The sequence below is a fragment of the Mustela erminea genome, chromosome 7 (genome assembly GCF_009829155.1).
Source record: "Mustela erminea isolate mMusErm1 chromosome 7, mMusErm1.Pri, whole genome shotgun sequence".
NCBI classification, from domain to species: Eukaryota; Metazoa; Chordata; class Mammalia; order Carnivora; family Mustelidae; genus Mustela; species Mustela erminea.
Window position 1 is genome coordinate 22,969,500 of NC_045620.1, and position 21,543 is coordinate 22,991,042.

General features: G+C 54.6%; 2 protein-coding genes across 3 annotated transcripts in view; one reads left to right on the top strand and one right to left on the bottom strand.

The window, feature by feature from the left end:
* The window catches only part of LOC116595022 (fer-1-like protein 4), a 32,567-nt gene extending 27,999 nt beyond the window's left edge, over nucleotides 1-4,568 (top strand). Inside the window, exons 39-45 of the mRNA XM_032350833.1 lie at nucleotides 559-719; nucleotides 1,242-1,327; nucleotides 2,238-2,336; nucleotides 2,580-2,821; nucleotides 3,262-3,542; nucleotides 3,705-3,805; nucleotides 3,903-4,568. Of these exons, the coding sequence (XP_032206724.1) occupies nucleotides 559-719; nucleotides 1,242-1,327; nucleotides 2,238-2,336; nucleotides 2,580-2,821; nucleotides 3,262-3,542; nucleotides 3,705-3,805; nucleotides 3,903-4,095 (1,163 nt within the window). The 3' untranslated portion in view covers nucleotides 4,096-4,568. The remainder of the gene's footprint in view (nucleotides 1-558; nucleotides 720-1,241; nucleotides 1,328-2,237; nucleotides 2,337-2,579; nucleotides 2,822-3,261; nucleotides 3,543-3,704; nucleotides 3,806-3,902) is intronic.
* Nucleotides 4,569-5,815: 1,247 nt separating this feature from the next.
* ERGIC3 (ERGIC and golgi 3) lies at nucleotides 5,816-20,344 on the bottom strand. 2 transcript variants are annotated; one of them, XM_032350836.1, is made up of 14 exons: nucleotides 20,157-20,344; nucleotides 19,948-20,018; nucleotides 19,757-19,844; nucleotides 19,424-19,543; nucleotides 13,568-13,661; nucleotides 12,568-12,733; nucleotides 12,366-12,423; nucleotides 8,908-8,922; nucleotides 8,234-8,265; nucleotides 7,312-7,408; nucleotides 7,170-7,234; nucleotides 6,375-6,511; nucleotides 6,241-6,296; nucleotides 5,816-6,031 (listed from the first exon to the last, which is right to left on the bottom strand). In XM_032350836.1, exons 1-14 carry the CDS (start codon nucleotides 20,242-20,244, stop codon nucleotides 5,952-5,954), a joined length of 1,167 nt encoding a protein of 388 aa, XP_032206727.1. In that variant the 5' UTR covers nucleotides 20,245-20,344; the 3' UTR covers nucleotides 5,816-5,951. The 2 variants fall into 2 exon arrangements, with proteins under 2 accessions (XP_032206727.1, XP_032206726.1); XM_032350835.1 differs by lacking the exon at nucleotides 8,908-8,922 and having other exon boundaries at nucleotides 20,157-20,333.
* Between the last annotated feature and the right edge of the window lie 1,199 nt (nucleotides 20,345-21,543).

The following is a 21,543-nucleotide window of genomic DNA, read 5'->3' on the forward strand; positions in this document are numbered from 1 at the left end:
CTGGGGCCACTCTAGTGTGTGCCCAAAAGAGCCTGCCTCCTTCTGCAAGCAGAGGAAGTGAGTTTGGCTGAGTCAGGATGAGGTTCTTGGATGGCAGGGAGCAAATGGTCTTTGTGGGTGAGCATGATCTTCAAAGAGCCCTCAGGAAGCGCTTTCCCCATGACCTTTACCTGGGCACGACCTTTACCTGGGCACCACCACAGCTAATCAAGCTTCCAGAACATTGGGTGGCCCATAGAGGATCCCATATGACAAAACATGGCTGCAGAATTGAGCTCATGCCTCATAACTGGCTGGTGGTCTGTCCCTAAACGAGAGTCTTCTCAAAGCCATGGCCCGTCCCATCCCACTGGCCCTCCACTGCTGGTGTTTCACTGGCGGAAGTGGTTGGAGAAGCATCTTCCCACTTTCTGAGCCTCGTGGACTTGCCCTCCCAGCCCATGGGCTTTGTCCCAAATAGCAGCTGCCTCAGCTTTGCACCTCTGCTGAGGACTGGGGGAGGAAGGCAGCAGCGTTGGGAGCTGCGCAGAACCCAAGCTTGCGCACCTCTTGTTGCAGGTAGAGGGGGCCCCAAGGTGGCACGTGAGGTCCCCGAGGAGGCACAGGCATTGCTGGTGCTGCGGCGCTGGCAAGAGATGCCGGAGCTTGGGATCCAGCTGGTGCCTGAGCACGTGGAAACTCGGCCCCTCTACCATCCCCGCAGCCCAGGGCTGCTGCAGGTGAGGGAGGGTTCAGAACCCCAGAACTCCCACCTGCTCCTGGACCTTGGGCCTTCCCCAAGACCTTTACCTGGGCACCACCCGGCCACTTCTGATTTGACTCCTGATTCTTGTCCCCAGCATTCCCACTCCAGTCTTAGACCCCCATCCGGGACTCCATACCTCCACCCCTGACTTTGTTCCTTCAGGATCGCCCCCCCCCCCCCCCCCCCCGGGCCACCAAGGCTAAGAGCTGGCACTCCCAATCTGACCTCAACCACAGGTCCCTGGGATCTGGACCTTGGGAACACCAGATCTTACTTTTGATCTCAACCTTCCACCCCAAGGCCTGATCCTTAACCCAACCTCTGCACTGGAAGCCCCTCTTTCGGACTCTACCTTCATCCTTACCTCCACCCCCCACCCCACCACAGCCAGGGATCTACAGGACTGTGCCGTCTTGACCCCAGCTCTTCTCTCCTTTGGCTGTTGCTGGAGGAGGGGTCTTCAGTGGAACCCCTCAGTCTGGTCCTGTGTTCCCAGGGATCCCTTCACATGTGGATTGATATCTTTCCCCGGGATGTGCCTGCCCCACCCCCAGTTGACATCAAGCCTCGACAGCCAATCAGGTGAGCGCCCCGACCCCTCCTCCCCTGGGCAGGCGCACGGGGACTGCCCGCCGCCGCAGACTGCCCCTGAAACAGGCAGAGGCTGCTGACCCAGGCTTTTCTGTTGGGCGAGCCATTAAATTCCCTTCCTTCTCATAAGCCATTGTGAGTAGGGAGCTGTCACTTGAAACCAAAAGAGTTTAAATGCCAATAAACCCTTTTCCGAGTTGAGCTCATCAGAGTGGAATTTGGTGTAGCGGGGATGTGCTTCAGATGTTGTCCACAATCTGTCACTTTCTACCTCTGGGCTCTGCTTCCGTTGCTGTCACTCTCGGGAGGCTTCTGCAGTCTGGGGGCTAGGTGGCTGCTAACAGTGCCAGGCTTACATCTTGCCAACTCAACTCCTTGAGCAGAAAAATAAACGTTGTCTTTACCAGGCCAAGCAAAAGTCTCAGGGCTGACTCTCCTCTATCAGCTTGCTTCAAATGCTGGTCCCTTAACCAATCCCTTAACCAACCCGCGTGGTTGGGGGGCTGCCCTCCGCCACCTCTGGAGCCTGGGAGAGGTGGGTCTTCCCCACTAGAATCACACAGACTGTGTGGGGATATCCAGGAAAAGCCCTGGCAGCCAAGGACAGGGCTATTTGGGGTAGTACAGGAAAGCTGGAGCCCCTCCTTCTGCCCCTCAGGGGCTGCACGCCCTCATCCCCGCTGTCTCTCTCCCCCTCCCACTTGTGTCTGCAGACTGGCTCTCTCTCCTCTGCACCCTAGAACTGCAGCTTGCATGTCAGCCTGCTGCTGCTGCCTCCAGCTCTGTATCTGAGGTTATAGTCAACCTTGTCATGGCCATGGCCGAGGTCCTTCCTGCTTCCTGCAGCCCCTCTCAGGAACCCCTCAAGAGTCTTAAAACTCTCTTCCAATACATTCCCCAGCTATGAGCTCAGAGTCATCATCTGGAACACGGAAGATGTGGTTTTGGATGATGTGAACCCGCTCACTGGAGAGCTGTCCAGTGACATCTATGTGAAAAGGTGAGCCTGCGGGCACCCAGGCCGATGGCTGCGGACTAAGCGGAGACTGCAGTCAGGGGCTGGGGGCTTGGGCCTTGGGCTCACCCAGAGCCCTGTCCCCTAGGCCCACGAGGGGTGTGGGGAGCTGGGGAAGGGGCTGGCCTGGTGGTGGGGTGGGGAGGCCAGCTGGGGGAGAGCGGGTCTCTGGGTTGGGTCTCTGCGCTGGGGTCCAGCCCTCCGCCTGCCCCTCTCCCCTGCCTGTAGCTGGGTGAAGGGGCTGGAGCACGATAAGCAGGAGACAGACGTTCACTTCAACTCCCTGACTGGGGAGGGGAATTTCAACTGGCGCTTCGTATTCCGCTTCGACTACCTGCCCACGGAGCGGGAGGTGAGCGTTCGGCGCCGGCCTGGACCCTTCGCCCTGGAAGAAGCCGAGTTCCGGCAGCCGGCGGTGCTGGTCCTGCAAGTCTGGGACTATGACCGCATCTCCGCCAATGACTTCCTTGGTACGGCTTCGCCTTCCTCCTGCCTCACCCCGGTCCCCCATTTCTGCCCTTGTTGCCCCTGCTCCCCGTCTCTAGGTTCCCTACTCTAACCCAGCCCTGGATGCTGGGTTTCAGACCCTAGGTCACTATTCTTGGCTTTCTGGCCTCCTTACTGAACTTAGCCCAGAGCACAGACCTCTATTCCCACCCTATAATGTCCCCAATCCAAGGTCACTTTGGACTCGGACGCCATGGTCCCTTGCTTTGGCAGTCCGGTTCCATCTTGGCTGTTTGGCCGGGCTCTGACAAGCTGCTGGCACAAAAGCCGTGCTGTGTGGCCCGCTGCTATGGCCTGAGCATCACCCAGGAGCTTCTGAGCCCCAAGGCACAGTCCTGCTGTGTGTGTGGGTTGCTAGACAGACCTTGATCTCTGGCCTAACCCCAGAGCTCCGGACTTACAGGATCCCTGGAGCTGCAGCTGCCAGACATGGTGCGGGGGGCCCGGGGCCCCGAGCTCTGCTCCGTGAGGCTGGCCCGCGACGGGGCCGGGCCGAGGTGCAACCTCTTCCGCTGCCGCCGCCTGCGGGGCTGGTGGCCTGTGGTGAAGCTGCGGGAGCCGGAGGATGAGGAACGGGAGCAGCGGGAGGCTCCAGGCGGCAAGAAGAGGCAGAGGAAGAAGAGGAAGGGCCGGCCGGAGGATTTAGCGTTCACGGACCCCGGAGGCCACGTCCACGTGCTCACGGTGGGTGAGGCAGACTCCTGACTGCGGGCTGCGGCGGCGGACGGCTGACTGTGGGGGGCGGGGGCGGGGCAAGAGAGGCGGGCCGTGGGGGGCGGGGGCGGGGCAGGAGGGGCGGGCCTAAGCCCACCTCTCGAGCCTGGCCTCTGTTCCCCCTTTCTTTAGGGGAAGGTGGAGGCAGAGTTTGAGCTGCTGACCGTGGAGGAGGCGGAGAAGCGCCCGGTGGGGAAGGGGCGGAAGGAGCCTGAGCCCTTGGACAAGCCCAAGTGAGGGGGAGGCGGAGCTCAAGCGGGGCAGGAGGGGCGGGAGGGGGGCAGGGGCTTTCTGGGCATTCTGACATCCCCTTTTCCCCCGCCCCCACAGCCGCCCGAAAACTTCCTTCAACTGGTTTGTGAACCCACTTAAGACTTTCGTCTTCTTCATCTGGCGCCGGTACTGGCGCATCCTGGTGCTGCTGCTGCTGCTGGCCCTGGTCACCGTCTTCCTCCTCCTGGTCTTCTACACCATGCCCGGCCAGATCAGCCAGGTCATCTTCCGGCCCCTCCACCAGCCCTGACCCCAACTGACCCTGCATACTCTTCCTGAATCTCCAGCCCCTCAAATCCTCCTAGGGAGTTCTCACCGACAGGAGCTGTTGGGAGTCCACTGCTTTCCTTGAATAAACTTGACTGTGCCTCCCCTCTGATGCCTGAACTTAGGGTGTACATAATACAAGGGCAGAAAACAAAGCTGTCCCCGGGTGACAGGTGCTGAGGAGTCACCCAGGGGTGTGAGGCTGCTCAGAGGAAGAATGGGACCTGGCAGGAAGTTCACAGCCAAGAGCCCTGGCCACCGAGCTATCATGCCCTCTGAGCGGCCCACCTGTTGCTCTTGCTCCGACAATGACATCCCTTTCACTTAACCTGCTTATGGCTTCTACCATTCTGTGTTAGCTAAGCACTTACCTACTTCTGATATGCTGAGAGTAAGCATATCAGCACACTTTTGGTTGCAAATAATAGAAATTGCAACCCAAACTGGCTGAAGCAAAAAGGCATTTTGGGGAACTGGCACGGTTGTCATTCCCAGGGCTTAGCCGGCAGCCTGTCCCAGGGGTCAGAAGATGTCACTAGGACCGGTTCTCTGCCTGTGGGCTCAGCTGTCCTCTGGGGGCTAGGTCATTTGTAGAGAGTCCCCCCACCCCCTGAACTGCAGGATGGCGGCACCAACCTCAGGTCTCCCCACATTCACATCCTAGTTTTCCTAGTACCAACGGAGCCCAGAGCTGGCAATGTCGCACTGGGGGTGGGGGACATGTGGATCGAGCCCTCCCTGGAGCTTAGGGTGGAGATCAAACCTCCTCCCCAACACAGAAGCTGAGAAGGTAGACAGGGAAGTTTCTAGAGGAAACTCGGGGTATTATTAACAAGTAGAAATGGTTTCCAGCTGACGGAAAAAACAAGGCTCGCTACAGCGCGCAATCTGATCTGTAACTTGCAGAGGAGACCTGGCCAAGGTCACATAGCTCGTGAGGGATCCCATCAGAGCTAGATCTCAGGTCTTTCTGCCTCTAGACGTTTTGCTCTCATTGTCCTACCCTGCTTCCTGTCCTCTCTACTTCCCTCCCTACAAATGTCTTACCCAGACCCTCCCTGAGAAACGATCGGGTGAATTGCACGGTGCTAATGCCCCTGCTTCCTGGGGCTGCCGCGCAGTGGGCTCCCGGCCCTGGCTCTGCACACGTACTGTGGGCTGTGATGGGAAGCCCTGGCGAGCTCCAGAGCTGGGGATCTGACGCCAGCCCGCCTCCAGAAAGGCCACTGTTACCACGCCTCTGTTTTCCAGTGCTGCCTCCACCTTGGAGACTGCGCACGACCTGCCTGGATCCCGCTCAGGAGAATGAGCCCAGGGTGGCAGGGAGAGGCCCTGGCTTCAGCTATCACAGACGAGGTGGCAAGCCCCAGCCTGCACCCAAGGCCCTAGTACCACTGGGATCAGCCTGTCATAAGCCTGCGGGCTGTGGTGGCTCCGGGAAGCTCCTACTGGAAAGGTCCATCTTCACCCTGGAGCTGAGCCCCAAAGGCCAAAGGCAACCGCATAGGAGGGATGGAGGACAGGGCTGTGGGACAGACATTCACCTGGTGTGACTAAAGCCCCATGAGCCAGGGGATGTCCATGTGGGGCTCCCAGAGGGCACCTGGCCTGTTCTGTCAGTCATGACTGCCTTCGGGAAGTGGCTGTGATGAGGGGTTGTTTCTAGGCTCCAACCAGACAAGAACCACACGGAGACCAGCCAGTACTATCACAACCAACAGATTTATGAACCTGCACTGAGACCGACGCCGAGTGGGGGTGGGGTGGGCAAAAGGCTGCGAATGACCACAGGGCCAAAGGGAAACAGGAGAACAGAACAACAGAGGGGGAAGGAGACAACTATGTTGTCTTCCCGAGGTCAATTTTCTTCTGGATGGCTCGAGCCGAGTGGTAGATGAGCGAATCGATGAGTCCAGCCACTGGGGAGAGACACAAGGGCTGGTGCTGGCCCCGCTGGGCCCTTGACTGGACCCCAGCGCTTTGTCACCTGACCAGCTAGGCCAGCATCTCCCCTTGGCTGTTGAGGTAGTCCTCCTTCCCCAAGTAAAACTCCAGCAGGGAACCCAGGCTTCACATCCCCCGCCACGCCCCAGCCCCAGCCCCAGACAGACGCCCTTGAGCTTCGAACCTGTGAACATGCCCCCGATGATGGCGCACACGCCTGTCAGGAAGTGCGTGAAGGACCTGATGGAGGGACAGGCAGGGGTCAGCAGGCACCCCTCCACCCCGCAGTCCCAGGCCCCTCCCTCCTGCCATACTCACCTGTGCTTCTCTGTCAGCTTTACCATCATGGGTGACAGCTCATACAGCACGAAGACTCCGGGAAGCCCCTGGTCACCCATCAGCCCGTTGGCGACCTTCTCGTGCCTGGTCACAGAAAACTGATTTGTCCTCAGCACCTAGGACAGGAAGAGAGTCTGGGCCGGGGCCAAGTCTGTGACCTGGCTCTCAAACCCTCTCAGCCCTACACCTGCTCCTGCCCTTGTCCGTGGCACCTGGACTGTGTGGGAGAGAAAACAAGGCCCCACGTTGCTAATGACCACCCAAGACCCAGGGGCCACCCAGACACACTCTCAGCCTCACCACCCTGCCTTCCCCTGGGTCACCAGCTCTCTACAGTTTACCGATCCCAGCTACATGGGGTGGATTCTCTCAGTGGGGGTTCACGGGATGGGGAACAACTTGCCAAGGCCGCACCATGAGTTCCTGGCAAGGCCAGGCCTGACTTCCTGTCTGCCGAGATGCTGCTCCATAGGCCACAGCAGAAAGGGGAGGAGGGCCCCCAGGAAGGGTTAGTCCCCAGCCCAGGGCAGACCACAGGAACGGTGAGCACCAGAGGAATGGATGGAGGCAGTGAGGGCAAGTAGAAAGTTAAAGTGCTTTCAAGTCTGACAGCCTGGGCCCTGCACTCTGGCTGTGAGGGTATATATTACTTCCCCGACCCCAGCCTGCCATCCATCATCTGGGGATAAGAGCAGCACCCCACTTCCCAGGTCAACAGGACTCAAGTGCTTGGCACCATGAGGGACTCTGACAGCTGAGCTCCTGCAGACTCACCTCCCCGTCCACCTTCATGTACACTGTGGGTACCACCTTCACGAAGTACTGGAACATCATGGAGGCTGCAGGGGGAACAGAGCACTGGGCATGGGTGCCGGGCAGGGCTCTGGCAGCCAAGGGCTACCTCCCAGGCTGGTACCTTGGGGTGCGGTGACATTGGTGCGGTCCAGGGGGTTCACAATGCCCGGGTAGTCCTCCCCGAATGACAGATGCCGGATGTAGTGGGTCATGTTGATCTGAAAGCAACAGCAGCACCTGAGCCTTGGCACTCAAGACCCCACCAGGCCTCACCCCATCAACGGTTCCGCAGGACAGCAGCAGACAGGGATGCTGGGTCTGGGGTGGGGACGTGTGCAGACGGTGGAGGGAGGGAGATGTCCTGCCTGGGAGAACGTGACCAACACAGGCACCCCTACACCCCACTGGGGAACTCCTTCCTCACAGAGTCCACGGCCTCTGGGCCTCCAATTTGAGGTTCTGGTGGCATTCCACCACAAAGCCAGTATAGGCTGGGCACGGACAGGTGTGGCAGATGCCTGGTCTGCCTGAAGTCTCAAGCCAGGGGAGCCTAGCCTGGGGGTTGAGGGGGCCAGACTTCCCAGCTCCGACACCTGTCCTGCTCTAGTCTGTATCAACCTCAACCATCAGAAGGGTCTTTAAAAACTTGCAAATCTGATTACATAATCACCCCGCTTCAAGGACCAATAACCTCCACCGCCTGCAGGAGGAAGACCAGACCGCTGCTTGGCCTGAGGCTTGTGCAGTCTGGTCCGAGCCAACCTCTCCAGCTTCCTCCTCCACACCCGCCTCTGCGAAGTTCTGAGAAGTTCTCCACTCCCTCCTGACTTTGCCAGAGGATCCCTTTGCCCAGGACGCTCTTGCCCAGCCCTGCCCATCTCTGGCTTGTGCAGACCTCAGTTCTCTGCCCTCAGACTGCCAGGCATGGCAGAATATGGTGTATTTTTCTCTATTTCCCCATCCCAGGACATCCCTGGAGAGACAAGAAGGCAGCAGCCATCCCCCATGCCCATCCATCCCGCATGGCTTCTGGTGGTACGTACGTTGTCGAGGCCGAAGCTCTGCAAGTCATGGACTAGGAGAGAAGGGAGAAGGGGTCACCAGATGGGGTAGCACTGGCCTCCTGGCTCCCTCAGCGTCCTTGCTCAGGCCTCCACACCCATCTTGGAGTGTGACTGCCTAGCTCCTCTGACCCTCCACCCCCCAGCCCGGCCCTGCTGGAGGGCCACCCGTCAGGCCCCCCTTGGGCCTGTGTGCGAGTCCAGGCCCTCCTCGGACCTTAAGAACACAGACCCCATTTCCCCCCGACACATACAGGGAGCCCTCTATGGCCATCTCCCAGGTTTCCACTCCCACCAAGTCCCTGCTTGCACCTCTGGAGACAAGCCCTGCTGACTCTGGTCTCTCACTAAGTACAGCTGAGGGCCAATTGCTGAGCCCTAAGGTGAGGTGGGCCCTGAGAAGGCTGTCCAAGCACTTTCCCTGACCCCTGGACCCCCACCCTCAGAGCCCCCAAAGGAAACACTATGGGTACCCTGTACTGTCTATTCCAGAACCAGTGCTTCCTGCTCTCTGGCCCTGATCTCTCCTACTTGAAGGAACCCTACCTGAAAAGTAAGACCCCCATCCCAGGCCCCTCCAAACCTCCTCCCGTCCTGAGAGGGTAGGCTGCCCCAGAAGCGGGGGCTAGGCCTCCCTGAGGGGCAGGGCCACTTACTCTCCACAGCATGGACTGCAGCACGGGGGAGGGCAGGAGAGAGACGGGAGGAAGAGAAAAGAGATTGAGAGCTTCACAACGAGAACTACGGAGCAAGACACATGGTAGAAAGGAAGGCTGGAATATTCTGGCTCAGCAGCAGGGTCTGGGCCCTGCTAACAAGGCTCCTCCTGGTCTCATCCCCAGGGGAACTCTTCCCTGGCCAGGGAGGAATGCAAGGGCTCTTGGGGGCAGAAGTACGCTGGCCTGGGAAGAATAAAAGATTTAGAGCCCAATAAGCCACTTTCCTAGCTGTATGACCTTGGGCAAGCAACTTGCCCTTTCTGGGGCTCAGTGATCTCTACAAAGGGCTGTCCTGAGGACCAGGTAGGATCTAAGATGGAAAAGCACAAGGTAAACTTCATAATCATCCCCCCATAAAGCAACAAAGATGTCAGAAACTAGCTCCCAGATCTTCCATTCAGCCAGACCTTTGGCCTCAGGCAACTGTAGCCTAGTGTTTTGAACACCCTCCCGGGAGACAGAGCACCTCTGCTCCGGGCTCCCTGACTCAGGTTGCAGCCCACATGGAGCAGCAGAGCGGACCTCTCACTGCGTGCCTCCAGAGCCCGGGCCAGCAGCGCGACCCTGACTGTCTCCCAGGGTCGCTGTGAGACTACCCTTCCCCTGACCCCTCCGGAAGAGGGGGCTCTGGACCCACCTCTCGCCCCTACCCAGCATTCAGCCTCATCCCTGCACACGGCCTTCCACACCAGCCACGGTGCTGCCCCCAGGAGGCCGGTTCCTCCTGCTCACCGCAGTCCCTGGGCACTCAGGACCGCTAGCTCATCTCTCACCCCCGGACGCCCGTCACACTGTAGCTCTGTACATCCCCCAATACAATCCCGACTCCCAACCCTCCCAGGGGGCCCCATTACTCATCAGGGAAACCCCTACTTCTTCAGCATCTATGCATTCAATTCATTGTCGCGCTCCAACCGCAGCCTGGCTCTCTCTTGACAGTCCTTTCCCTGCAGCCCCCTCAGGGGTGACGATTTCTTCCCCATGCTTAGCCTCCTCCGTAGCCCAAAGTGAGGCCTTGCTTCTTAATGCCATTCCAGATCATGGTCCCTCGAGCTGCCCTAAAAATCCCCAGCTTTGCAGCTGGCAAAGTATACTGACTCTCCCTACTCGTCTTAGTCCCTTCGAGATCCACACAGAAGCGCAGGCTGGCCCTTCGCGCCTCTCAACAGCTCTCGGCTCTCGAGTCTGGCCACCACTCTCTCCTCCACAACCCTGTCACGCTTCCCGATGATCTCCTGATCACCAGCTGTCATCCTACCTGTCCCGAAGAGGTCAGCCTTTCCTCCCATCACCATGTTTGGGCTTTCTACACTTCTAGGGCACTCGGTTCTGTCTTCTTTTTCCCTCTCGAGGACATCACCCTGGTGACGGTCCTGCCCATCCTGGAGCAGGACTGGCCGGCTCTGCGGTGCGGTGGACTGTTCCCACTGCATATCACCCACTGCTGCCTCGCACAGCTTGTCCACCAACCTCCTCGAGTCTGGCCCTTGCCCTCTAGGTCCAGCCCACCTCTTCCCTTTCGAGCAAACTCCACAGAAGAGTGGTGCTTTCTCACAGGCTCCAACCCCTCTCCCTTTCCTTCCTGAGCCACACAGTCCGTGCTCCCTATCACTCCATGAAAACTGAGGCCAACGTCACAGTGACCACTTCACAGTGACCACTGCCAGGTCATCCAGCCAGTGGGTGACTCTCAGTCGACGTGCAGAAACATCGGGTCTGGGTTTGGAAACGCCTCCTTCTCCAGGCTTTCGGGACACCCCCTCTCCGCTGGCCTTCCCATCTGACCAGCGCTCCATACCGGTCCAGCGGCTGCTTCCTCCCAATGCCCGTGTCCTCTGACAGGGGAGGCGCCGCGCTCTGTCTTTGGAGCTCTCCTCCTCACTGCCTACCCTCACCTCCACGGCGACCTCATCCTGTTCCACTGTTTACATACCCGAGGACTGCCATCTAAGTATCTCGGGGCCAGACCTCTCCCCTGACCTCCAGATCCAGCCAGCTGCTTACCCGCATCCGGACTGTCTAAAAGGACACCTGGAGCCCACCAGTCTGAACACATCAGTCACCGAATTCCTGCTTGATTTGTCCAGCCATCTAAACACGTTCTTCTGAAGCTTCCCCTGTCCGGAAACAACTTCATCCTTCTCACTCCTCAGGCACAAAACTTCGGAGTCATCTTTGACCCCATCCCTTCCCGCGCCACCACCACCACCGCCACCCATCAGCCACGCCTCTCGGCCTCTCCCTCCATCGTCAGCCAGCCCGGCTTGTCCCTCCCCGACTCTGGCCCGGCCCCCATCATCCTGTGCCCAGATGGATCACAGCCATGGCCTCCTACCAGCCTCTCTGGTTCTGTCCTGCCCTCAGTCTTGTCCACGGAGCAGAGTGCTGCCTACCTCTGCCAAGTCAAGTCACAGCATGTAGCATCTCCTCAGAGCCCAACGATGGCTGTGTGTCTCACGGAGAGTAAGGGCCCTCGTCCCTGTGGTGCCCTCCCAAACCCTGCAGGCTGTGGCCCTGTTACCAGGCTCACCTTACCCCTAGCCACACTGCCCTGCTCGCTGCGCGCCAATCCCCCGCTTTCTTACTGCGCCTCCAACTCACCAAGCCCGTTCTCAGCTCAGAGATTTGCATTTGCTCTTCTCTCTGCTTCAGACACCTCTGCCCGGACACCCCAGGGCTAGCTCCTTCACCTTCTTCAGGTCTTTACTCAAATGCCTCCCCATCAGTCCTTCCCCGCCCGCCCGACACCAATGGCACATATGCACCGTCTCGCCAGAGCCCCTCGCCTCCGTCATCTTGATCCTGCCTTTCTTGGGCTCACAGTACTCAACAGTAACGTCTGTGGTCTGTTTCTTTACTACACGCTGAGGACAAGGACTGTGTTCCGTTTGGAGCTGCGCTGTGAGCACCCAGACTAGAAGGGGCACGCGGTGACTACCGCATACCTGGTGTGTGCACGGAGGAACCCGGGAAGGAACAGAAATCCCACTTATTCATCCGTGTGAACAACCTGTGTGTGTGGGGGGGGACTAGTATCTGCAGCCCCATTTTAGAGAAGAAATTGAATGGGGCTCCCGAGTCCCCAAATCTGACCTAACTTGGGAGCACCCTAGGAGAGAAGGTCCAGCCTCTCCATTTTATAAAGTAGGAAAAGAGCTCAAAAAGGTGAAGGAACTTCCTCCAAGTTTCGCACAGCCAGTAAGATCTGAAACTGAACTCTGAACCCAGGCAGTCTGGGTCCCCTGCCTGTGCCCTGAACTGTGTACCAAACTGCTGCCCCGTGATGAGGGTCTCCCCCGGGCCGAGGACACACAGCATCGGGCAGGCGCAGGGGCACTCAAACCCACCAGGGCATCCGGGGTCTAAAACCCCCCAGCGAAGGCAGGTGCACTCACCATGCACATGAGACTGCTGGAAGCTCTTCCCGGGAGCAAAGTGGAAGTTTCCGGCCACCTGTAGGGGATATTCCCACTCATTCTCCAGCCGTCTCCTCCCTTCCTCTGGTCTCCTGAGGGCCTGAGAGGGCCCTCGGTTCACCGCGGAGCGAGGCCAACCCACAGCTCAGCTGGCCCTTTCCCACCTCAGTCCCTCCAGTACCTTGTTGACTTCTAAGAAGCCATACACTTGGCAGCCTTCGTTCTTCTGCTCCTGCATCTTCTGGCTGAAGCCCTCTCGCCGGCACTGCTCGATCGTGTCTGGGTTCTTGAAGGCCCAGCCCCGACGCCGATAGGCCTCCCGCACATCTTCACAGGTGTTGCAGCACCTGCGGGCAGGGGGGAGGGGTGGGGCACGCGGTGAGAGCCGCACAGAGGCACAGGCCGGGAGCCGGGACCTCGGGAGACAGAGCAGTGCTGTCCACGGACGAAGCCTCTGCCAGCCTCGCCCCCGGCCACCAAATGTTCTCAAAACACGTTTGCTCAGAGGCAGCAGGACTGTTAAAAATGCATATTCCCATTCTGCTGGGGATGCTGAAATGTTTTAGGACAGAGAGCAGTGACAGCTGCCCAACACTTGAATGTAGTTAATGCCACTGAATCCAACACGTGAAAATGGTTAAAATGCTAAGTTTTAAAAGTCATATATATTGTACCACAATGGGAAAAAAATATTAAATACACACTCCCAGGCCCTACCCTAGACCTGCCGAATCAGCTTCTTGGGGGCCAGGGCCCGAGGAACACAACAGCAGTGGCCACCTATCACAGGCCTCATTACCTGGACTGGGCCCACAATCCCAGCTCTTTACATCCAGGATACCCTAACCCCAATGTGACTGTTCTGGGAGACGTGTTCTCATCAGCCCCCTTCCCCAGAGAGGTTATGTGGCTCTGCCCAAGGACACAAGCGTGGGACCCAGGCGGCTGGACTCTGAACTGGAGCAGGGACCACTTCAGCCTCCACCCGTCTCTGGCCCCACGCAGGGCCTGGCCATAGAGTCCCAGGCATGTGCACCAGGAGCAGTGACTGAGGCACACATCCCCACTCAACTCCCGATCCAAACTCCCCCACCTGCCGTGAAGCCCACCACAGACGGAGGATGGCTGACACACGGTGCCTCGCGGGAGCCCCCCACCCCGGCCCCTGGGGTCCAGCTCACTTGATGTCTTCTGTTTCGGCACCATAGCAGCTCTCACAGCGATCAGGGTCCAGGGAGTCAGGGTCAAACACCTTTACCTCGACTTTCCCGAGCTCTAAGGGGAGGACAGAGGCAGGGGCATCAGCTGGGAGCAGACAGAGTGAAAACGGCACCCCTGACCCCTGCACAGGCCCTTTGGTCTGTGGCCTGGGCATAATAAAAGCTACAATAATAGCTAATACTGGGGCGCCTGGGTGGCTCATTTGGTTAAGCGCCTGCCTTTAGCTCAGGTCGTGATCCCCATCAGGCTCCCTGCTTGGCCGGGAGTCTGCTTGTCCCTTTCCCTCTGCCCCTCCCCCTCTCTTGCCATCTCTCAAATAAATAAATAAAATCTTTAAAAAAAAAAGCCAATATTTATATGGTGCACACCATGTGTCCAGCACTAAGCACTTCAGCACACATATTATTTCTTGAAATAAAAGTACAAGTAATGAAACAGTAACAGCAAATACTAAGTGTTAGCTGACTACAGGTCACTGTGCACAGAATGTCTTTCACCGCACACGGATCTGAGGAAGGTTGGGATGATTATTACCCACATCGTACTTGCAAAGATGCGGAAACTCAGAGACGAGAAGTGGCTCTGCCTAGGGTGACACAGTTAAGTGGCAGATTTCAGCCCTAGTTTCCAGGCGTGTGCCTTTAACCACCTCACCTTGGTGCTACACCTCAGACCTTTCTCTCCGCGCCCAACTCCCTGACTCTTAACTACCTCTTCCTAACCGCAGACTCCAATATTCAGTAACGCAACCTCCTGCCTTCCCAAGTCGTATTTTATCCTCCCATCTGAGCCTCATTCCCACACGCACACCTAGACCCTGTTATTTCCCATGACCGCAAACCTTCCACAATTCAATTTCAAGTATCCCAATCTCTGACTCCTTATCCTTATGTTCCCAGCTCACTACCTCCGGTACCCAGAAACCACCAATTCTTTGACAACAATGACATCATCACCCCCTCACGCCCTCGCTTCCCTCTTTATTTAAATTCCATGGTCCAAATGGGGAACGGACTGTCTTCAATAAATGCTGCCGGGAAAACTGGATGTTTATATGCAAAAAACAAAACTGGACCCCTATCTTACACAACTCACAAAAATTAACTCGAAATGATTAAAGACGTAAATGTAAGACTGATAGTGTAAAACTTCTGAAAGAAAATAAGGAAAGAGCTCCCTGACATTGGTCTTGGTAATTATTTTTTGGTTATGACACCAAACGTATAGGCAACAAAAGCAAAAATAAACAAGTGGGATGACACCACAATAAAAAGCTTCTGCACTGCAAAAGAAACGATTAACAAAACGACAGGGCAACCGATGGAATACAAGAAAATACTCACAAATGATGTATCTGATAAGGGGTTACCATCCAAAATACATAAGGAACTCATACAACTCAACAGCAAAACAAATGAACATCAAATGATCTAATTAAAAATGGACAAAGGACCTGAACACACATTTTTCAAAAGAACACACACAAATGGCCAACAGGTAAATGGAAAAGAGCTCCACAGCATTAACCATCAGGGAAATGCAAGTCAAAACCCTAAGAGATCACCTCACACCTGCTAGAATGGCTGTTATCATTCATAAATACAAACAAACATGACACCTGGGTGGCTCAGTTGGTTGGGCGACTGCCTTCGGCTTGGGGTTGTGATCCTGGAGTCCTGGGATCTAGTACCACGGGGGCTCCCTGCTCAGCAGGGAGTCTGCTTCTCCCTCTGACCCTCCCCCCTCTCGTGCTCTCTTTCATTCTCTCTCAAATAAATAAAATCTTTAAAAAACAAACAAGAAATAACTAGTATTGGGGCACCTGGCTGACTCAGTATAGATGCAACTCTTCGTCCTAGGGTTGTGAATTTGATCTCCATATTAGGAGTGGAGCCTACTTAAAAAACAAAAACAAAAACAAAAACGGGGTGCCTGGGTGGCTCAGTGGGTTAAGCCTCTGCCTTCAGCTAAGGTCATGATCCCAGGGTCCTGGGATTGAGCCCCACATTGGGCTCTCTGCTCGGCAGGGAGCCTGCTTCTCCCCCTCTCTCTGCCTACTTGTGCTCTTTCTCTCTCTGTCAAATAAATAAATAAAATCTAAAAAAAAAAAAACCTCTTTAAAAATAAAGCAACAACAAAAAACAATAACTAGTATTGACAAAGATGTGGGAAAAAGGGAATGCTCGTGCACTGTTGGTGGGAATATAAATTGGTGCAGCCTCTATGGAAAACAGTACAGAAGTTCCTTCAAAAATTAAAAAGAGAACTACCATATGTTCTAGCAATTCCACGGCTGGGTATATATCCAAAAAACCCCAAAATCATATCTCTTATCAGTATCTGCAGTTCCATGTTCTTTGCAGCATTATTTACAACAGCCAAGACATGGAAACAATCTAAGTGTTTGTCAACAGATGAACGGATAAAGAAAATGTGGTGCATATATACACATAGTGGAGTATCATTCAGCCACTAAAAAGAAGGAACTCCTTTATCTGCAACATGGATAACGGTTGAGGACATTATGCTAAGTAAAATAAGTCAGACAGAGAAAGACAACTTCATGATCTCATTTACGTGTAGAATCTAAAAAAGCCTGTTTCATAAAAACAGACACTAGAATGGTGGTTGCCGGGGGCTGGGAGGTGGGGGAAACAGGGAGAGTTGATCAGGGGGCACAGACTCCCAGTTATAAGATGAGTAAGTTGTGGGATCTAATGTATAGGATAGACTGTAGTTAACAACACCGTACTGTATACTTGAAAGTTGCTAAGAGAGTAGATCTTCAATATTGGTTCTTACCAAACACACAAAACGTAACCATGTGAAGTGATGGATATGCTAGCTAACCATACTGTGGTAATCATTTCATAACACCTGTGTAACCCAATCATCACACGATACATCTTAAGTTTACAAAATGTTATTTTTTCTTTCTTTTTTTTTTTTAAGTGGAGCCTGAACCCATGACCCTGAGATAAAGGCCTGAGCTGGGATCAAGAGTTGGACGCTTAATAGATGGAGCCACCCAGGTGGCCCCATGATGTTATACATCAATTATATCTTTTTTTTTTTTAAAGATTATTTATTTATTTATTTGACAGAGAGAAATCACAAGTAGATGGAGAGGCAGGCAGAGAGAGAGAGAGAGGAAGCAGGCTCCCTGCCGAGCAGAGAGCCCGACGCGGGACTCGACCCCAGGACCCCGAGATCATGACCTGAGCCGAAGGCAGTGGCTTAACCCACTGAGCCACCCAGGCGCCCCATCAATTATATCTTTTTTAAAAAAGATTTTATTTGACAGAGAGAAAGGGAACACAAGCAGAGGGAGTGGGAGAGGGAGAAGCAGGCTTCCCGTCAAGCAGGGAGCCTGAGTGGGGCTCGATCCCAGGACCCCGGGATCATGACCTGAGCTGAAGGCAGATGCCTAATGACTGAGCCACCCAGGCGTCCCATGACGTCACTTTCAATTTCCACGATGAACAGAGAAGCAACAGAGCCCACTTGATCTCCCCACCAAATCCACCAGGCCACTTGCATTCTCTGTCAGCCCCTACCCTGCCTTCTCTGCTATCTCTTATGGCAAAATACCTGAAAGTGGTTTTTTTTTTTTTTTTTAAGATCTTATTTATTTATTTGACAGAAAGAGAGAGAGAGATCACAAGCAGGCAGACAGGCAGGCAGAGAGAGAGAAGCAGGCTCCCTGCTGAGCAGAGAACCTGATGAGGGGCTGGATCCCAGGACCCTGGGATCATGACCTGAGCCGAAGGCAGAGGCTTAACCCACTGAGCCACCCAGGTACCCCTGAAAGCGTTATTTTTACTCAATGCCTCTCTTTCCTTTTCTGTTCTTTCATCAGACTTTCATCCTCAACAGTATCGAAACTGTTCTTTGTAAAGTCTCCAGGGGCCTCCATGTTGTCAATTGCAATGGTCAATTCTTACTGATTTTACAGGACTATCAACGGCTTCTGACAGATGCTCACTCTCTCTCCTTGAAAGACTCTGCCTCCATTTGGCTTTTGCAACATCTCTTGTTTCTCTTCTACCTTAATGGCTCTCAATCTTCCTTCCTGGATCCTCTTTTTCTGACTTCTAAATATTGGAGGGGCTGAGGGTACAGTCCCTAGACCTCTACTCTACTAACATTTTTACTCCTTAGGTCTTCTCCTTTAGTCCAATGGCTTTAATGCCATCTGCATGCCGATAACTCCTACATTTACTCCCCAGCCCTTCTCTAACGTCTAGACTGGTAGTCTAACTGCCTCCTTAACATCATAAGGTATAAAATGGGCACCCCAAGTTTAACATGCCTCAAACCTGAAATCTACCCCCCAATCCTCATCCTTCCTTGTGATACCAATCCCCAAGAAGTCCCCAGTGGTCACCACTTCCTGGTATTCACATCCTTATGTAGTCCCACCTCCCGTAATGAATAGGGCTGATGTGTGTGACCACTTATATACTGCAGAAATGATGGTGTCCTACTTCTGAGGCTAGGTCATAAAAGAAGCTGCAGTTTCTACCTTGTGGTTTCCCAGATCACATGCACAGGGAGAAGCCAGATGCCATGCCTTGAGGACACTGAAGCAGCTCTACTGAGAGAGGCCCGTGTGCTTAAAGGCACTGAGGTATCTTGCCAACAGCCATACACTTGAGCTCTTAGAAGCAGACCCTCCAGCCCCAGTCAAGCCTTCAGATGACTACAGCCTCAGCCAAAAGCTAGACTGCAATCTCACGAGAGACCCTAAGCCAGAACCACCCAACCACACCAGTCTTGAATTCCCAACCCACAGAAACCGAAAAAAAGCAATGTTTGTTCTATTAAGCCACTAATTTTGAGGATAATTTGTTACACGGCAGGAGATAAGTAATATTCCCTGTCTCTCTCTCTCTCTCTCTCTCTCTCTCACACACACACACACACACACACACACATCCCCTTTCTCTTCTCTGGTCATGCCTATTGCATGTCATTCATTTGCTCACGGCAAAACCCTTGGAATCAACCTCGACTCTGCTTTCTTATACCCTATTTCCAATGCTACAGCAAATTCCTTGGTTTCACAGGTTTTCAACATAAATCTGTTGAACAAACAACTGATAAAGCTCAGAACATAGCAATCCCTAAGGTGTGAGAAATCATAGCTTTGAGGAGGGTTTTGCTATTGTGGGAAACTGAATTAATGTAGGCCCCGGGAGGCCACCTAGGGACAGGAAAGGAAGTTAGGGTGAACAGCCACACTGTACCAGGCATCACACACATATGACTTCATTTGATTGTATAATTCCATGTGGTTGGTACTAGTGTTTATCATGGCTTTATAGGTGAGATCATAGACTGCAAGAGACAAAATTATACATTTGTCTGAATTACATTCAGGCAATCTAACTCAAGAAGGTAAACTCTTAACCTTGAGCCACCCTTGGAAGTGCCTTCCAGAGGGGAAGAACACTAAAGGCTGAATTCAGCTATCGGGATGGGGAAGCGAATGCCCAGAGAAATGTGGGTCCACCTAGAGGAGTTCTGCCAAGGTAACAGCACATAAGACCCATCCTGAAACTTCTGTTACTCACCTGTGATAGGCAGGGATTGGAGACCTCTGAGAATGATAGCCAACTAGAGTACTCTACTAAGCCTGGATTTCAGGCCACTCTGATTCTTAATAACAGGGGGACCCTAAGCAAGCCACTTGACTTCTCTGGGTCTTAGCTGCTTCATTTGTCATTTGGCCAGCCACATCCCACTTGCCAGCAGGAAGGGCTTGTGCATGTCCAGCTCTGGGATCTGAGATCTGGCCTCCTCCCCACAGTTACCATGACGCTCGGCCTCTGAGCTCACGGGGATGCCATCCTTATCTAGCCGTTGCTTAAACAGGTTGTGCTCCACATCCAGCTGCTGCTCCCCAGCCACATCCATGGCATCGATGCTCAGATCTGGAAGCAGGAAGTCAGGGTAAGGTACTGGGAACCTAAGACAAGGGGAGAATCTGGGTTTTGGAGGATAAGAGGATGCTGGGACTGTCTGGGGGCAGCAGTGGATTAGGGGGAAGGGGCTGTCCTGGAATCCCATCCAGAACCTAAGGCTGGAGGTGTGAATCTGGAAGCCCACCTGATAACCTGCAACTCCCAGCCCTGGTGGGTACTCACAGGCACAAGGCATATGCGGAAAAAACACGTCGATGTTGATCTTCAGTTTATCTCCCCGTGACTTGTCCACATAGAGTTCAGGATGCACCTGGAGCAGCACTACCTCAGTAAGACTTGGCCCTACGCCTCTCCTTCCCCACTCCCATCCCTAGAATGCCGAGCCCCGCCCACGTACTAGGCCCGCCCCTTACCTCAGTGGTGAGGTAATACTGCAGCTCGGACAGAAACAGTAGCAGCATGAGGAGGCCACTGACAATGGTCACTGCGGCGAAGGGAGCGAGGGTCAGAAGGGCCTCTGCTCCATTCTCTCAAGCCCCCCATAGGCCCAGTCGTGTCCAGGAGCCCAGGCCAAGCTCTCGGACCCCCATGTCCCCGCGACCCCGGCCCCGTAGCGGCCTACCCGTGGCGCCCCCGCAGGTCTTAACCCGGAAGTCCTCCAGAGTCTTGGGGTAGGCATCGAACTGCTTGAGCTTCCCCAGCGCCTCCATGGGGACCAGCCGGAAAGGGGACGCCAGCCGGCCCGCCCCGGCGGCCTCCTGCTTCCGGCCAGGAGTTTGAGCCACGCCCCCTCTCCTTGCGCACGCAGGCGCACCAATGCGCACGCTTGGCACCACCCCTCGCTCGAGTTCTCGCTCTGGCCGCCCCGCCCACCGGTGCTGGGGGCTGCAGCCTGAACTGGGTGGTGGGGACTGCTCTCGCGGACTGGGTAGTGTGTCTTGTGGACAGGGCTCCCGGAGGTGACTCTGCGGGGGCAGAAACAGTAATAGCAGCATTCGCTTCCCTTGACCTAGGAACTGAGCCGAGAGTTTCCCATGAGACTCCTGGAACAACATGAACCTCCTAGAACAGTGGCTTTCAAAGTTTCCCCAACTAGCAACCTCATCATCACCTGGGTACCTGGTTAAAAATGCGTATTGGCCCTATCACAGACCTGCTGAATCAGAAACTAGGAGTGGATCCCAGGTGAATCCCTGCAGTTAGAGAATCACTGCTGTAGAAAGTAGGTGGGACTTTCAACTCCCATTTTCTGAAAGAGGAACTGCCCGGAGAAGCTAAGTATCTTGCCCTGGATCACAGCCAGTTAATGGCGGGGCAACTCAACCACACCAGTCTTGAATTCCTAACCCACAGAAACTGAGAAAGCAAATGTTTGTTTTATTGAGCCACTAATTTTGAGGATAATTCGTCACACAGTAGCAGATATATAATATTCCCCTGTCTCAGACACACACACACACACACACACACACACACACACACATTCTCTTTCTCCTCTCTAGTCATACCTGTTGCAAGTCATTCATTTGCTCAGAGCAAAACCCTTGGAGTCAACCTTGACTCTGCTCTCTTATACCCTGGGTCGTGGCTGGGTTGATTCCAGACCATTTCTTCTGGACCTCAAAGTAGGTAAACAAGAAATGTATATACATTCCACTTAAAAATGGTTAAGATGGTGGGGCGCCTGGGTGGCTCAGCGGGTTAAAGCCTCTGCCTTTGGCTCAGGTCATGATCCCTGGGATTGAGCCCCACATAGGGCTGTCTGCTCAGCAGGGAGCCTGCTTCCTCCTCTCTCTCTCTGCTTGCCTCTCTGCCTACTTGTGATCTCTGTCAAATAAATAAAAATAAAATAAAATCTTTAAAAAAATGGTTAAGATGGTAAATTTTATGTTGTGTGTATTTTACCACATACACAATTGGGAAAAGAGTAAATAATAATTAAAAAGCAGGGACGCGGGCGCCTGGGTGGCTCAGTGGGTTAAGCCGCTGCCTTCAGCTCAGGTCATGAT